The sequence below is a fragment of the Tiliqua scincoides genome, chromosome 8 (assembly GCF_035046505.1).
Source record: "Tiliqua scincoides isolate rTilSci1 chromosome 8, rTilSci1.hap2, whole genome shotgun sequence".
Taxonomy (NCBI): Eukaryota; Metazoa; Chordata; class Lepidosauria; order Squamata; family Scincidae; genus Tiliqua; species Tiliqua scincoides.
The window spans coordinates 48,839,717-48,857,279 of NC_089828.1; the positions used below are offsets into that span (position 1 = coordinate 48,839,717).

At 45.4% G+C, this 17,563-nt stretch overlaps 1 protein-coding gene across 4 annotated transcripts in view; it reads right to left on the reverse strand.

The window, feature by feature from the left end:
- Positions 1-17,563, reverse strand: part of TEX14 (testis expressed 14, intercellular bridge forming factor) — a 60,479-nt gene that overhangs the window by 41,845 nt on the left and 1,071 nt on the right. For all 4 annotated transcript variants that reach the window (XM_066634870.1, XM_066634872.1, XM_066634869.1 and 1 more), the window contains exons 2-14: positions 17,324-17,460; positions 14,043-14,124; positions 13,128-13,258; positions 10,968-11,081; positions 9,567-9,690; positions 8,876-9,054; positions 8,380-8,531; positions 7,219-7,409; positions 6,437-6,587; positions 3,794-4,731; positions 3,123-3,229; positions 2,697-2,779; positions 907-1,167 (exon numbers count right to left, since the gene is read on the reverse strand). In XM_066634870.1, the coding sequence (XP_066490967.1) occupies positions 907-1,167; positions 2,697-2,779; positions 3,123-3,229; positions 3,794-4,731; positions 6,437-6,587; positions 7,219-7,409; positions 8,380-8,531; positions 8,876-9,054; positions 9,567-9,690; positions 10,968-11,081; positions 13,128-13,258; positions 14,043-14,124; positions 17,324-17,460 (2,650 nt within the window). The remainder of the gene's footprint in view (positions 1-906; positions 1,168-2,696; positions 2,780-3,122; positions 3,230-3,793; positions 4,732-6,436; positions 6,588-7,218; positions 7,410-8,379; positions 8,532-8,875; positions 9,055-9,566; positions 9,691-10,967; positions 11,082-13,127; positions 13,259-14,042; positions 14,125-17,323; positions 17,461-17,563) is intronic.

Genomic DNA, 17,563 nt, shown 5'->3' on the forward strand with positions numbered 1-17,563 from the left:
ATCTGAATGCATGAAGCATATATAAGCAACCACTAGTGCCTGCCAGGAGAGCATGACCCAGGCCAGTAATGTGATTTGAAGCAAAACTGATAGCGAGAGGTCTCACAGACCTAGAGGAAGGCCACACTTTGGTTCATCAGAGCAATAACCCAACCCCAAATTTTATCAGGCCTGCCTGGAAGAACCCTTGCTTGACTTTTGTTTCCTGGAAAAGTCCATGAGTGATTACACTTTGATTGCACAGCACAGCTGACCCTGTGAACAAAAGTGGCACTCCAGGAACGTGAAATCAACATAAGTAATTAGAAACACAAAGAAGAGTCTTCATCCCTAACTGCCCTTACCAACCCCACGGCCAGTTAAGAAGTCCAAGCTAATGAAGTAAGTGGCCTCCAGTGCTTGTCACAAGTTTTGTTGCAACCTTCTTGCAATAAAAGCTGAACCTACTTAGAGCTGGGGATGAGCAATCAAGGGACATCAAGCCACAAAGGAAGATACCCTGATTAACTCACCCTGATTAACTCACCCCACAAGAGATCCCATATGTTCTGTAGGAGAAAAATTATAAAAAACCTGGGTCACCAGACCCTCATGTCGTTCTTTGCTCATTCTTTCTGCATTCATTTGTTTCACTCACCAATACTTTGTTATGCACCCCCATTCCAGCCTCTGCCCAGCAACCACTGTGCAAAGCTGGCACCCAGGATTGGTATCCACCTGCTCCCCTTTTTCTTTCCAACCTTCTCCCTCCTTCCCAACCACAGCACATCTGAAAGTGACTGTGCCATCGTGGTCTGGACAGCCAACCACTTTGTGATTTGCCCTTTCTCCCAGGAAAGAAGCAGGGGCGATAGTGGGAACAGCTGCCTGGGATCCAGATTTGAGGTCAGCCTACCAGACTCTTACTTTTGCTCTCAAATGCAGCCTTCAGGTTGTTCTCTTCTTCAAGGCCATAGACAGGCTTGTTGTCTCCAATCCCACTAGCCACCTGTGACTCTTTCACTTCTGCCTTCTGCTCCCTTCTGGTTCGCTCCCTTCTGCTTGAACTTTCAAAAGCATCCTTGAGGCTCTCAGCCTCACTGTCTGACGTCCATCCACTGGGAGGCTGATGAGTTGGAAGTCCAAGATGCCCAGAAGCTGCCTTCTTGGCCATTTGTTTCACTTCCACTAGGCAAGAGAAAAAGGTAGGAAAAAAAAGCCCTCTGTGATTTCCCTTTCCTTTTAAAGCAAACTGGACAGAGTGAAGAGCACCTACTGCACACATCCCTTTCAGCATTTTACAGAGAAAAATTGGGACATGCATGCAATGTCTCAATCTTCATATCACAGAACCTAGTTTGAATGCCCTCCCCACCTTATATCTCCCATTGCTGAATGTCTCAACTCTTTCTGTATGCCATTGTCACTTAACCTGCAGATGCCAGGCTCCAGCAATTAATAAAACCATTGAAGGTTTTTGTTTTCAAGGTAACAACATAGATGGGGAAAAAGTAATTGGTCCACAACAGGCTACCATAAGTTATTTATTTACAGAGTACTATTTATGTATATGAGACTTTACAAACAATGAGAAGATAGCTCTCTCCCCCAAAAGGCCTACAGTCTAGATAACATCAGAGGAACATGAGATAAATTGAGGCAGCAGTAAACGGGACAAGAATACATCCTCATATAATATTGTTCCTAGGGGACCTGCTTGGGGTAGGGGGGAGAGGAAGCAGGAATCGCATCCACAAGCCACACAGAGGAGCAGCACTTCCACTAATAAGACCCTGGTTCGCCCAACCCAATTTCATCACCTGTAAATGGAACAGTGAAACGAGTGGGATTTTCACTTTAGCCCTAAGAGAAAAACAACTGTCTTTCACTTTCTGCCTTGCAACTGATGTGAGGCCAACTTGGTTTCTCGACCCTGTACCTGTCACTCAGGCTGACTGGCATAGGTTCAATTTTTTTGGTTATTAACTTCTTGTTCTTTGCCTCACACCAACATCCAGTGGCCAATTTGAGAACTGGAAATATTGTTGATAGTCTACAGAGAAAATATTTCACACAAAGTCTGTCCCTCCTGTGTTTGCCAAAATTTCCATTTGTTCCTTTGGTCAAACTAAAAAAAAGCGCCTCAGAAAAAGATTGGAAAAACTCTGTTTTCTCCAATTTTCCAGGTTGTTTCCAACGTCTTCCCATTTTGGGAGGTTTATATTGGTGCTGCTCTTCCCCTCCTTTTTTCCCATGTGAAGTAGGTAAGCCCAACAGGCTTGGGTAGTGTCCTGTCTGAGCATCCTAGAACATTTTTCAGAACCCTCTGCAATGCACAGGGGCTTCTGCAGCAAATTGATCAATGTAGAAAAAAAGTCTGGTGACAAGAACCTTGAAAATTACCGGTGCACTGGATAATGTTGCTCCTGGACCAAAAAGTCCTGTGTTCAAACCTTGCCTGGCCTGAAAGGCTGGTGGGTGACCTTGACCCAGCTGCTACCACAGCCTAGCTTACCTGCCAGGGTTACACTAAGAATACAAAAGGATGCACCCCAAATATTCTATCCTAGAGAAAAAATGGGATACAAATGTGATCACTTGAGTTACCTCAAGACTCCAAAAAGGAATTGTTTTTAGCAATGTTGAAACTATGATCTCTGAGATAAAGGAGCCACACAGCCTACATTCAAAGACAAAATGGACAAGAACACACTCACTAGTCCATTCAGTCTGGGCCATCCTCCTCTCCTCACTCCTCAACCCTGCTTCGTAAATTTCAGGCGCTGATGCTGTACAGAACCTGAGAGAGATGTTGAATGAGATCATTCATTAGTTTGGATTTTCAAATGTGCATAACAATCAGCATAGATGGAAGACTGCAGGTAATCTCCTAACCATGTCTTTGTCAGCCTCAGGCATGCATAAGTTTAGCAAGGTACTGCACCCTGTGCCTTCCAACTGTAACATAGTCAGGTCAGAGAATTCTGCTTCTTATATGTTTACACTGCCTCTTAACAGACCCAGGGCGGAATCCTTCCAAGTCCAAATTAAGCTCTGCGCCCCCCCCCCCCGCCAACTACACCTGCATTTCTCTCCTGCTATCTTATACACTACATGGCATTGTGACAGGAAAAAGCACTCACCTGTCCTCATCTCCACTACCATCTCCTGAACAGCTTGACTTGCTCCCTCGACGTGATTGGGCATTTCTGTTCCTCGTCCTCCTGGTGGTCACGCCTGGGTGCAAGAGCTGGAAAACCATCCCAGCCAACCATCACTTAGCACTGGCTGGTATCCACATGCCTGTCAAGCAGCTGAAAGTAAGGGCTGATAGGGTGAGCAGCATTCAGCATTTTGGGTGTGGTGGGATGGCACTCCCAGTGATTGCAAAGGACAACTGCTATGCTGATTCTGTCCTCTGAGCATCTTGCTCGAGATCAGTGGGTACCAGAACTCTGGGCAAAGTGGTAGTACTGCTGGCTGAAACAATGAGCTTGCTGATTATGTCAACAGAGGGCAACACCTAAGAAGACTAGAAAGCCAAATCACCAAGAGGTTGCAAAGAAATATTGAGAACACTTGCAGAGGAGTCTGAGAGTAGAAGGATGAGGCGATCACCTTCCTTGCAAAAGTGACAGTTATATGTAGGAGCTGGTAGATGCTGTATACCTACCCCCATTTCTGTGGCCTCTGCAGATTTTGGGGTACCTCCCCATCTGCGGACTTATAAAGGTTACCAATGCTCCCCACTTTTACTCAGGCTCCAACATGCTACAATACAATTGTGTTATCTAAAGGGAGTTGTCTCTCTTACCTGATAGTTTGGTTCCTCCCCTCCTCTATCTCTAGGGATTGGGGCTATGTCCGATCCAAAATCGCTCCAACATGTGGTGTCTTGGCTCCCAATCTCACTTCTGAGCTCATGTTCTCTCACTTGGGAAGAATGAATAGCCAGAGGCCTTTGCATGCCTGGGACTCGCAGTGGTGGTGGGATGTAGTTCCTTGTCGGAGGACCTACCGCCTTCCAAAGAAATCCTCTGCCTCTGCTATACGATATCTTATTATTTCTCAGCATCTTCTCAACCTTCTCCAAGTAGGCCTCAGAATAACTCAGGGGGACACACAGCTCCCCTTGGCTCTGCTTGTGCGGCTGGCACTGCTTCACGATGGTCTCAAGTTCATCTAATTTCCTTTCTGTCCTGCAGAGGGAGTCTGTCGCTTGCTGTATGAAGGTCTGACAAATCTTCAAATTCAAGACACACTTGCCAAACTTCTGCTCAAATTGGGACTGGCTCTTCCTGGCTTCGTTGGTACTTCTTCCTGCTTGGTTCATCAGGCAGGGTTTAGGGGCCTCACTCAGTTCTTCAACTCTATACTCTGCTTCAGTGCCAGAAGAGCCCTCTTCTTCACTACAGCTCACCTGCTCAGTCAGAATTTCAGCAGGTGGCAACGGGACTTCATCCCCACCCACAGGAGCACCCACTGACTTCCTCTGGGCTTCTGAATTCCAGCCTGCTGTCTCTTCCTCCTCCGCACTCTCCTCACACAGCTCTGGACAGCATGTGTAGATCTCATTGATTTCGAAGCTGCAAAGGCTGTCATTCACATCGCTGGCATTACCCAGGGCTTCCAGAGTGGCATCCCAGGCCTGGCTTGTTTGAGTGGGACAAATTGCAGTCTTTGCTCTGTGGAGGACAGCAGCTTCCATTTCGGGAGAGGACACAGCACATCGTGACACAGTAAAACTCCTAGCTGGAAAATCAGGCATGAATTAGAATGGAAGGGGATTTGGCCATCGACACAGTTTGCACACATGAAGACTTTGAGATTCTTGTGCACACCGTTTTTGCCTCATGTTAATATTGTTAGTTCACAAGAGAATATGGAAGAGAAATTAAACCAACATCTCTCCAACATCTCCCAGTGCTACTAATAAGAACATCTGTTGTTGTCCATGTGGACAAGAAAGCAAGGCACTTGTAATGCCCATGAGCTATCTAGTCAACATGGGCTTCCTACTAACATTACAAAGTGTTCCTGAGCAGTGGTCATTTTTAGTCTCCACTGTGAAAATGCCTATATTGCTGGACTACTAGAGTGGCCCAAGGCAACCCCCAGGGCTGGATTTTAAAGCCACCCATGCTTCCGTACAACTCTGCCTTGCACACATACGACCACAATCACCATCAAGAATGCGATGGAACAGCAGCAGAAAATCTAAGCAAGGCAGGGGATGCACCCAGGCAGACTCCCCTTGCCCCATTTAGTCCAGAGTCCAAAAACTTCAGGCTAAAACATCCCCCCCCCCCCAACAGAGGCTGCACTTTTGGGTTAGGGTTGGGGAGGGGATGAGAGAGCTGGGAAAAAAATTATTTAGGTTTTTTAATCCTATTGGGTTGTGTTCTAAGAAAGTCAGGATTTTTAAGTGATACTGAAATGTGTAGGACTTAAGTTAATCATGAAAAGCATGTCTCACTTATTTCAACAGTACTTTCTAGGGATACAACCCATTGTCTTTTGAAAACTAATGTAACAAAACATTAAATCAATAAATAAAAACATTCAGGAGACAGACTGCCTCTACCTCCCCTCTCCCTTGCTACCTAATACCTCCCCTTCCTACCTCCCCTCTCCCTTCCTACCTTCTGTAGGTGTCTCCTACCCACTGACTCACAGAGTATCAGCCTCCTACTTCCATTGATCAGAGATTCCCCCTTGGCAACAGTGACACCCACAGATTATTCACAGGTGTCTCTAGCCTAGCAATTAGAAATGAATCAACAGGCACTCCAAGTTATTCCACTGCCCTAAATAGCGGTCAATTCCATCAAATACTTGCTCCAAGTACTGCCAACCACTCTGCCAGAAAGCATGCCGCCACCAGGTTACACACCAGCACATGTACCAGTATCCTCTGCCAATCCACACACTGCCAGTATGCACCTCACCATTGTCAGCCTCCATAACTTGTCACTTGCAAAATGCCAGGAGAATCGTAATAAGCAAAACCTCTCTGCTGCCAGCATCCTTCCCACCCGGCCGTTTTACAAGCAGCAGCTAAGGAAAAAAGGCAGCAATTCTTTTCCTTAGTGCTCAGGAAAATGACTGCAGCAGCAAGGGAGCTGGACAAGGAGGGAAACTCTCTCCCATCCTGGGCAGTAGTTAGGTGGAATGCCAAGGCAGCAGCCTGGGAAAGCGGCAGGATGGTGCAGTTGTGGGGCACCCCCCACCACTCTATCATCTCCCCCAACCCACCATATGTGGTTGCTATTTCAGTTGGCCACATTGCAAACAGAGACAGGTAACAGCTCCACTGTACAGAGCAAGTGGGTGTTAGAAACAGGAGGTGAGAAGGGATGGATCCTATGCCCCTAGCTTCGCAAAGATTTCTAGGGTCAATTCTGGGCTCTGCCCAGGAAATGCCTCTTCTATGCACGCCTGAAAAGCAGACACAGACCAATTCGAGCCGTCTCCTCGACCTGCAGTTGTGGCGTCTCCACCTGGATTGCAAAGTTACATGGCATGCAGATATTAATGTCAGGACAGGCTTCAGATTTCAATGTGCTGGAATTTTTGGTGGGGTGGTTCCTGCGAGAGTCAATTAAATCCTGGAATGGAAAGAACAGTGTCAAGTGCATATGTGGGGGAGGGAAGAGGGAGATTTTTGTCCAACAGTCTCCTCCACCACCCCAGTGTCAAATAATCCAATCAGAATAACGTAGATTAGACAAACACTCATCACAGATTGATTTCTTTCATCTGCCACAAACAGGATTTGAGGGGCTTGTCCTCCTGACCACAAGAGAAGCCCCTCCTATTTTGGTTCAAGATAGCTTTCACTGCAATATTCACTTTCCTCTGAAAACCATGAAAACAAGTATCTTAAGTCTTCTTTTTAAAAAGGAGAGATTCACAGACTCTATAGAAAGCAAGCAGGTTTTACCACTTCAGACGTTAGCTTACAGGGTATAGAGAGATGGGTTTTTTGGATCTTGGATATGCTAGAAACAACCCTACAAATAGGTTTACAACATTTTAACTAGTAGCCAGGTAAAATATGTCACTTGTGGTACACTGAGGGCCTGCACTCTCCATAAGACAAAAAGCAACCAATTTCTCATCTATTTCTCAAAGATTGCCCTGTCTAGTCCTCCTGAGAAGATTCTAATTTCCATAAGGGACCAGGAGAATCATTATTTATAAGTCTGACTGAAGGGGAACTGAAACACTTGGTTTTACCTTTAAGTCATTCTTCAGAACGTAGCGAATGTCCTGCAAGTTCATGGTACGGTCCTTCTGTCTGTATTCTAGACCATTCTTCACAATATCATAATAGGGTTTGGGCAGTCTGGCATCTGTTTGCAAGCACTGTCCAGACATGAGGAGGTCCTTGATTGTCAAACCCTCAAATTCATCCCAGGGGACAGTATCTGAAAGACACACATCCCAAACATGCACACTAATGTGGTGTGGCAGGGCTCCAAAGAAAGAATGGTCAATCCATGAGACCAGCTGAGGAAGTTACCTCAGGTGGCAGATTAGCATGGATGCCCTATGTCCGCCCGCTTGCCGCCTCTTCCCAACCCTGGATTGGAAAAGAAATAGTAGGACAGAGCAGAAGAGAAAGTGTGGGGGAGAGGAGAGTAGTGGGCTAGAGTAACTCTGAGAAGCTGACACACCACCAGGTAATGAGGAGAGCAGCATTCGATATGTCCCTTCAGGTGCTAGGAGGCTTGGACTAACCCTGCTCTGAAGGATGGGTATCCTTGAACATGACCCCGTTTCCTTTTCAACAAGGGACTCTGTGGAATGGTGGAGGACCCCATTATAGGGTTATGTGCTTCCCCTAATAGTGGGAAGTTCCAGGGATAACATTACAGTATCTAGTTTCCCACAGACTAGAAGAGTACTGGATACTCGTAGCACCTTGGCAACATTTGATTTATTAACAAATATACAAAAGCAAAACATAAATTGATTCAAATACAACCCAATGAAGAGATGGCACAGTCTGCATGAGAATCCAGGACAGGAACGCATGTGTGTGTGCGCCACAGTTTTGTGGCTTGCACAAAGATGGAAACTGTAGTTAAACCCTGGCTTCCAAACTAGGATGTCAGGCCTATTTCCAGTCCTGATTTTACATCTTGACTGGAAGCCCAAGTCAAGTCACAGTTCCTGGCTCAGAACAAACTGCAGAGCCATGGTTTAAAATAAATCAAGGGGTTGATGAGCACATGCCAAGGTGTGAAAGGGGAGGGGAGAGAAGGGAGCACATGGGCTTTGGATGATGAGAAGTTGTGTTTGGTTAAGTGGGAAACCATGGTTTCCCATTACATCTGAACTGGTCTGTTGAGAGCTTAAACCTCCAAGTTTAATGTTCTGCCACTTGAGTCATACCTGTCAGCGCCTCCTGCATCAATGTGCAAAAGCTGTAGATGTCAGATTTAATGGTGGCAGCCCTTTCAAGGATCACTTCTGGTGCACACCATTTAAACAGCTGGGAAGGGATGGGTACCCGGGTCAGGTCACTATGTTCTCCCCCATCTTTGCTGCCAGAAAGAAAAGACCAAGGATTCCAAGCATGGGGAGAATCTAATATACCATATATGCTCTGTTATATACATTGTTTAAAATCAACCCATCATTTTAAATGGTTAAGGGAAGCAGTATTTGGTAAAGTAAGGCACCACAAATGGCATGAGGTGGAGAATGAAACCGTTGGGCAACCTTCACCAGCTTCCACAGAGAGATCTGACAAAGGGGTGCAATACATTTCTATGCAGAGACACATTGCACCTGCTAAAGTCCTTGCACTATACACCCCTCCCACCAGTTGCTATAACAATAACAGCATTTTACTAGCTGCTCAACAGGAAACAGAGGAAGCCTCTACCTTTCGACCATGTACTCCAGGTTGGTGAGCTTGGCCTCGCCAGCCAAAACAATCATCACAGCATAGGAACTGAGGGTGCGGTGGATGAAGCCATGTGAATGCAGGAATCTCAAGGCATCATTCACCTGGAGCAGCAAGTGAACGATTGTTTCCATGTGCACAATGGGGAACTCTGAACGCTGAAGGACAACAGGAGAGTGTCAGAACAAAACAGATCACAGGTAGTTACTGTGGGAGAATTCATTCTCCTTATTGAGAAGGAGGACATTCCTCTAAAGGTGGAACAGAAATTAGGAGGAACTGCTTCCACTAGAAATAAAGGGGTTTTTCAAACCCCACCTCCAGGAGTGGAGCTAATCCATTCAAGGCTGTCCTCCTCTATGAGACAAGATTGCAAGAAAATTTATGGAAATTTTGTATGCCCGGTTGCAACAACCCTCAGATTTTTCTCAATAAATAATAAATATAAGTCTCTAGTAAATCTTATCTAATTATTACGAATTTAATTGTATTTTTTGTGTGCCAAGGTGGTTGGGGGTTGCACGTGGTCCGGGACAATTCCAATTTTTGCCACAGTGGTTCACAGGTTCCTAAAAATTAGGGACCACTGGCCAAAAAAAACCTGAGAACTCATGGTCTGATTGAGCAAAGGCAGGGCTGGCAGGAGGAAGGAAGGAAATAACTGCTTTACCCTCTCATGAAGGATGCTGTAGAGAGTGCCAAAGTTAACCCTCTCATAGACAAGTCGAGTTTTTTCCAAGTCACTGGATAAACAGACAGCCATCAGCTGCAGCAAGTGAGGGTGGCGGAGTTTACTACAAAGGAGACAAAAGTGCATAAATATGAAGGGAAAATTAGATTATAAAGAGAACATTTTCAGCTATGAAAAATCTGTTCTTGGAGGAAAGGATCACAAAGTGAATCTAACTCACTCAGAACCAGAACTAAAACAAAAAAAAAAACTGAAACAACTATTACTACAGAGAGGAAGCTGGTGTGATTAGGTTGCTGATACAACAAGATAACTCAGCTTGATTTTGGGAGGTGTTTTGAAGTGTAAACTATCCAAGAGTATAAGGGATGGGGAAAGAGCCCCAAGCAAGTTGTCTTGACACCCCTGAAACTTTCTGGCCACATTCACATATGAACAATCCTATTAAACTCAATGCAGAGATGCAGCAGAATTATCCAATCCCAGAGTTAAAGCTGACTGGAGGAAGAGAAATCTAGAATGGTGTCAGGACTGTCTGACTTTGAGCCAGACTGCAGCTAGGAACTTCCAATTGCAGAGTAGGCAGACATGGCTCAGAGGCCAGACTAGGTCAGAGCAGGCTGGAGTAAAGTGCCATATGGGTTGGACAACAATTGGAAGGGCCAGAGGAAGAAAATGTAATCATGACCAGGATGGGGTTAAGTTCCAAAACAGATGAGGTGAGGAAGTCTATTGGTACTCCAGGTTCCCACACTTCATTTCCTTCCTGCACATATTGTCTCCCTTTCTTTATTGGAAGTTTTACTGTACCATGAGAGCTCATCAGAAGGAAATCAAAATGATACATTTATGATGTTATTACCCTTAATTTCACTCTGTGAAGAAAATCTGTACTCTAACGAAAGAAAGAGTTACGCTATATAAATTTGCTTATGCTTTCCCAAGGCTCCCAGAAGTGACATTTTTAAGCATGCTCTCAAGCTGCTATTGTTGTCAAGTTTTCTGGACAAGTCCTCCTGACTCAACCCTTTCAGCCAAGAGGAATAGAAAACTAAAATTCCTGTGGTTTCAAGCAGTGAGACACCTTAAAACTAAAGCAGCACTGTCCCGTACAATTATATCACAGTCATATCACATGATAGGGCTCTCAGATTTCATCAGCACTATTCTTTGGCATCTCAAATGATCTTGCACCGACCCCATTCAACACAGTACTTAATTGCCTCAATTTGCCCCCAATGTGGATGGACTTTATGTCCCACAGCCCAGTGACCATTCTCTCATGGCACACTTGTGTGCCCCAGCATACAATCTGCAGATTGCTGCTGCATCTGCTATGCCATGGCTGGCTCTCATTTGTTGTTAGAGGGTCACTCATACCTGCTGTATTCTTGTTCTGCAAGGAGTAAATCAGACAGCCGCAGCTTGCTGCAGTGCTGGTGAGGTTTCAGGTTCAGCTCCTTCACTGTGATGCGGCTCCCGCCCCACATCAAACTACAAGAAGAAAAAAGATAAATGACACAATTCAGTGCCATCAGAAGTGGTAGCAGAAACACTCCAAGGGGAGAAGACTGTGTAGAATAGCTTCTACAATGCCACCTTTCAGAGGAACAGAGTCAGGAGATAAGTGATCCTATAGTTCAGTACCATCAACATCACTTGATATTCCAGATCTGTCACATAAGGCAGTATCCACCTTTACATCTTAGTTTCTTAAAATTGCTTGGAGAACCTTTATTGTTGGGACATGGTTTAAAACTATTGTAAAATAAGTAAATTAACAGCCAAACTTGCCAAATGAACTTGCCTAAAAATTAGGAAATTACAGCACTTTCCAAACCGGAGCATCTCTCTAGCTCTCTTTTTAATGTTGTTTTTGAAATTCAATAGATTATCAAACAGAGTCTATAGTATTTTTTTTTTCATTTCATGTTATAATTTTAGAAAGTTATCACTCTTTCATTCCCCCTTTTCCAGGCAACATGAAACTCAGGAGCAATCTGTATAGTTATTTTCCTTAAGAAGATTGTTAAAAATTGGATATTTGTGGCATCTTCATAAAACAACTATTTGTTTAGAAACATGCAGGTCAGGAGAGAAAAATTAAGAGGAATGCAGTATACAACAGTGTTAGTTCTAAGGTGGAATCACTGCAGTTCCTGAAGCCTATCGGCCTCACAAACACTGACTGGCTTCTTCCAACTAGCTCGCTTGGATACTATGGGGATTGAAACAGGAGCTGAGGCAGTTAACAAGGCTATGTGGTCAAGCTCAGCCCACCATAAGGCTGGCTGGTCACCTCAGGGGGCAGATTAGTAGGAGACACTCATAACCATTTGTCCTCTCACCTATACTACTCTTCCTCCTTGTCCTCTCACTCCCTAGATTGGAGGAAAGGAACAGAACAAAAGAGTTGAGGAGAACAGTAAGCTAGAGGGTCAGAGTAGTTCTTGCCCACCACTCTCCTCAGCAGAGGGAGTAGAGGCTGGCACATTGTGGGGGGAGGACAGGGGACAGCATTTGGCACACCATCCCAGGTGGTGTTGGACTAGCCCTGTAAGCAATATAGCACATGCTTTTGTATTTTTATGTTTTTAATACCAATATGCGTAAGCCACTTTTCTATGAGCAGAAGGTCCCAGTTTCAAGCCCCACAACTCAGGACCAACTCTCCTATGAGGTTGCAGAAGTCAGCTCAGGCAGCTGACTGGCAGGAGGAGCCGCCTTTGCCACTGTTTGCATTTGCCCTGGCCACTCTCATTTCCTCTTCTGATGGAAGTGATGCCCTAGCCACCACTCTCCCTTCACTCCCATTTTCTCTTCTGTTTTGTTGCCTACTTCCTTTTTAAATCCAGCAAGCATGGCTAGAGGAGATTGGAGCAGAAATGACAACAATGACAACAGGAGTAGGGGCAAGCGAGGAAGATGTAGTTGCAGGCAGGGTGATGGCATCTGGATCTCTGCCTCAGACACTCAGAATCTTGGGCCACCTCTGGCAGGGCTGGAAATAACCCATAGTGGAGCACCATGACAAACCAGTGCCAGTAAGCAATATTGAGCTAGACAGACCAGGGCTCTCATTCAGATATAAAGGTCACAGACTGAATACAGAAGGCAAGAAACAGTCTCCCCCAACGTTCACCCTGACTTCTCTCTAGCATCTGGCATCCAGAAGATTACTCCATAAGAACAGAGACTCCATTTGGAAGAGGCCAGAGCAAAATGGAAGCACACTTGCTTTGCATGCAGAAGGTCTCAGGTTCAATGCCAGGCATCTCCTGTTAAAGAATCCCAGGTTGCATGGCTGGGAAACACTCATGCTTCAGACTTTGGAGAGCTGCTCCTGGTCAAGAGTGGACAATGCTGAGCTAGACAGATCCAAGGGCAGCTTCATCTTCTGCGGGCATCTATTTTAAACACATTTCTATATCACACTTTCCCTCCCTGTCTGGGAGATGATCAAGGAGACTTACAGCACAATGTTTAAAAATTACCACTAACATGTAAGAGACAAAATCCACCTCTTGGGACACAACTCACTTGGTCATAATCATGTATGGCCCAGTGGGAAACGAAAAGGTTGGTTCGTCATCGGCTTGAATCACTTCTTTATCCATGATAACAGGGAGGGACGCGAGATAGCCCAGCTGCCTACTGCTTGTGAGATAAAACTGGGGCAAAACAGAAAGAGAACAGTGTCACTCTATTCAAACCCTTCCTGGATCACTCATGGGGGGGGGGGGAGTTGCAGTTGTTGAAGCAGCAGTTGCCAGGGCGACTTCAACTTTGCAAGTCAGCAGGGACATAAAACTTCTGACCATCTTTCAGGTTTCTAAGAACATATACAGATATTTTTTTTCCAAATGTCTCTAAACTAAGAAAAAACAAAAGAGGGAAAGCTTGCACAGCTGTCCACACAATTCGACCAACTTCTCCTTCTACTCAAGTTCAACTATTTAATGAAAGCCACCCCACTGTCATCAACCCTCATTTAAAGAAGCAGGAGTGAGATGGACACTCCACCCAGAACCAGCTGAAGGCCTTTTGCAGGCCTGATTCCACTCATAAATTGATAGGTGATAGCATTTGCACTACATTTTTACATAATGGCATTATGATTCTGGACTAACCAAAGGCATTATGCTTTGTTTTTGATCAATAATCCCTAACTAGTTTTCTAATAATTCTCAGTTAACTGGAAAGGAAGCTTTATATACTTTGTCTCGTTCTGTCCTTGGGGTGGCAGTGGAATCTACTGGTTTTGCCCCTAGCATGGTGCAGATCAAGGGGAAGGAGGGAGTCATCGGTTACCCAATCCCACCCCCTCATCACCACAAGGCCTTACATTAATTTTCTGTTCATTTTTATTATTTACAAATATTCAGGCCTCATATACTGTTTCCGACAAGAACTCCTCTAAGCAATTTATCTGCATGAGGGATCCCATCAACTTACCTTCCCAAAGCCAAAACTGAAAATGTTTCGGAATGAACTGTTCCCACCTTTCAGGAATCTCCCTAGAGGGCTGTCAGTTGACCTGAAGGACGAAGCAAAAATTAAAACAGGCGGAATCTCTTTTTGCCACCCTGTGCTGCCTGAGCTTGGGGGGGGGGGGGCATTTTGGCATTCCTCCAAATCTGGAAAAGAAAAAGCTATTTTACAAGGGTTGCACTTGATGTTTTCGGTGGGGGAGAAGACTTCTGATACACAACAAATGGGTGAATCACCAAATTCCTTTTTCATGAACATCAAAACCACACCACTGGATCAGGTCAAAAGATCCACCTAGTCTAGCTTAACAGTGGCCCACAAGATGCTTCAGTGAACAAATAAGATAAGAGACCTGCATCCTGTTGCCACTTCCTTGCATCTGGCATTCAGATATAGCCTACAGTTAGAACCAGGAGATATAACCATCATGGCTTGTAACCTGTGATGAAATCTTCCTCCATAAAATTCTCCAATCCCCTTTTAAAGGCATCAAGGCCAGGTGCCCTCACCACATCCAGTGACAAGGAGTTCCACAGATTAATTACACAGTGCCATGTTTCTCAAACTGTGGTTCAGGACCCACCAGGTGAATCATGAGCCAATTTCAGGTGGGTCCCCATTCATTTTAATATTTTATTTTTAATATACTAGACTTGATGCTACCATGGTATGTGACTTCATTTGGGGAAATGTTACAGATCTGAACTTTTAACAACATACTATGTATATTCTTTTAACAATGACAGTAACTGGGACTTACTCTCGGGCAAGTGTGGGTAGGATTGCAGCCTAGGATTGTTAAAAATGTTCCTGCTTGATTATGTCACTTCTGGTGGGTCCTGACAGATTCTCATTCTAAAAAGTGGGTCCCGGTGCTAAATGTTTGAGAACCACTGACACAGTGGGTAAAAGAAATATTTTCTTTTGTCAGTTCTAACTCTCCCAAAACTCAGTTTTAGTGGATGTTCCAGTTCTGGTGTTGTGTGAGAAGGAAATCTCTCTTATGGGGCAAGGGGGTGGTGTAGGTGTTGAAAAATCTTGGGTCACCCTCAGTGGAACAGAAGTAGAAACTCAGTTTTTAAACATCACAACTTTTCCATAATTTGCATTTCTGTAGTTTCCCTGCACAGGGAAATATAATAATAATGTAAAATTATTTACATTAATGTAAATGTAATAAAAAATGTAATGTAATAAATAAAATAATGTAAAAAATATAGTATTAACAAGCTTCCTAGGTGACCTTCGGCCAGTCACTTTCTCTCAGCCTCACCTACCTCACAGGGTTGCTGTAAGGACAAAACAGCTGTGTACACCACCCTGAGCTCTTTGGAAGAAGGGTGGCAAACAAACGAACAAATAAAAGACCATTTACAACATCAAGTTATCTTACTGTGTGTTTAGTAACCTATGTTAAAGAATGGTTCTGATATTCTGAAACAATAAGAGACCAATCTAAGATGGCGGCCTTGCACAGCTGGACCCTGGCCTCATCAGAGATCTCCTCCAGTCTGATCACCAGATACTTGAAAGAGCAAGTCCTTATAGCACTAGCTTCACAGCAGGCCTGGCCTTGAAACTTCCCTTCCATTGCAACAGTCTGTGATGGCTAACCTATGGCACGTGTGCCACAGAGGGCACACAGAACGTTGTTGGTGGGCACTCAAGCCATTGCCCCAGCTACCAGGCGAAAGCCTCTGCAAACCGCCCCTGGAAGGCACCAGCAGCTGGGGGAAAGGAACGGACAACAGGGGGAAGAGCCAGGCCCCCGGGGAGGAGCAAGGCTGAGAGGCTCTGTGAGGGGGCGTTTCTCACGTCACCCCCAGCAGCCCAATGGGAGCACTTCCTCCCTCCCCTGTCTGGGGTAAAACGGGAGGCTCGCATGCAGCATGAAGGTGCGGCATGTCCGGCGGGCTCAGCAAAGCTGCTGCTACTGCTGCGGGGTTTGAGGGGCCAGCCCTGTACGAAGTAGGTATTAGAGTCATTGGGGCTTGCTCCAAGGAACGTGTGGCTCCAAGGAACGTTGCAGCCTCAGAGCCCAATCCTACTGTCTACTCAGTAGGATTGCATGTCTACTCAGAAGTAAGTTCACTGTAGTCAGTGGGGCTTACTCCCAGGAAAGTGAGGGTAGGATTGCAGCCCTAATCAAAACCGGGGGGGGGGGAGAGTGCTCCTAGTTTAAGAGCCCAATCCTATGCATGTCTACAAAGGAGTCAGTCCCATTAGAGTCAATGGGGCTTGCTCCCAGGAAAGCATGGCTGGGATTGCAGCCTCAGAGCCCAATCCTACTGTCTACGCAGTAGGATTGCATGTTTACTCAGAAGTAAGTCCATTGTAGTCAGTGGGGTTTACTCCCAGGAAAGTGAAGGTAGGATTGCAGCCTAAGGGCGTGGCACAGACATTCCCTTGGCAGGGTTGGAGAGGAGCACAGCTCACAGCGTGGCATAGCTGGAGGGGATCAGAGCTGGAGGGGATCAGAGCCACAGCACGGGCTTTGCAGCGCCAGCCTTGCACATGCTGCTTGCTTATCTGTAAGAACCTCACACAAAACTAATGTTTATATGATCTTAAAGGTAAACCACACAATTGCTTCTCCAATCCTATTGGAAAAGAAGTGCATGCAGAATTTCACATAGCTGTGAGTGTTCATGAAATACAGCATGATGCAGCCATCCAACTAGGATACTGCTGGCTTAATTAAAAAATAAATGCAATCTTGCACAGTATTACTATTACTGACAGCATTTATATGCTCCCTGTCCCTAAGGGGTTAACAATGTAAAAAGAAACAAAAGAACACCAGCACACAGCTACCAGAAAAGACACTGCTGGGGTGCGGAGGACCAGTTACTCTCCCCCTGCTCAATAAAAGAGGAACACCCACTTACCCAGCATGTAATTGCCCAGCGTGTACACAGTAAGCACAATTACCCAGCATGTAATTAACCTGTGGAACTCCTTGCCACAGGATGTGGTGACGGCATCTAGCCTAGATGCCTTTAAGAGGGGACTGGACAAATTTCTGGAGGAAAAGTCCATCATGGGTTACTAGGCCTGATGGGTATGTGCTACCTCCTTATTATAGATGTGGGTCACCGTGAGATACAGGAGCTGGACTAGATAAGCCATTGACCTGATCCAGCGGGCTCTTCTTATGTTCTTATGTTCCTGTGTTCCAGCCGCTCATACAGCCAACCAGCCACCCAGCCAGCACTCTATACTGTCATCCTCAATAAAGCACTTACCCTTGTGTGATACCCCCAAATTTGGAGGAGGGGCAAACCAGAGCTCTGGGTGAGTCCACCCTTCGGAGTAAGTTGAAGGAAGAATTCTGTAGCGTGGCCTGCATGTGTGCAGTGCAGCGCTGGATAAACTCCAACATCTGTAACAGAAGCAGCAGCAGCCTCAAGGAACAATTGCAGCAATGTGCACTCATGGGTTTAAAAGAAGTACAGTCCAAGACAAGGAAGAGGGCATGGAGAAAT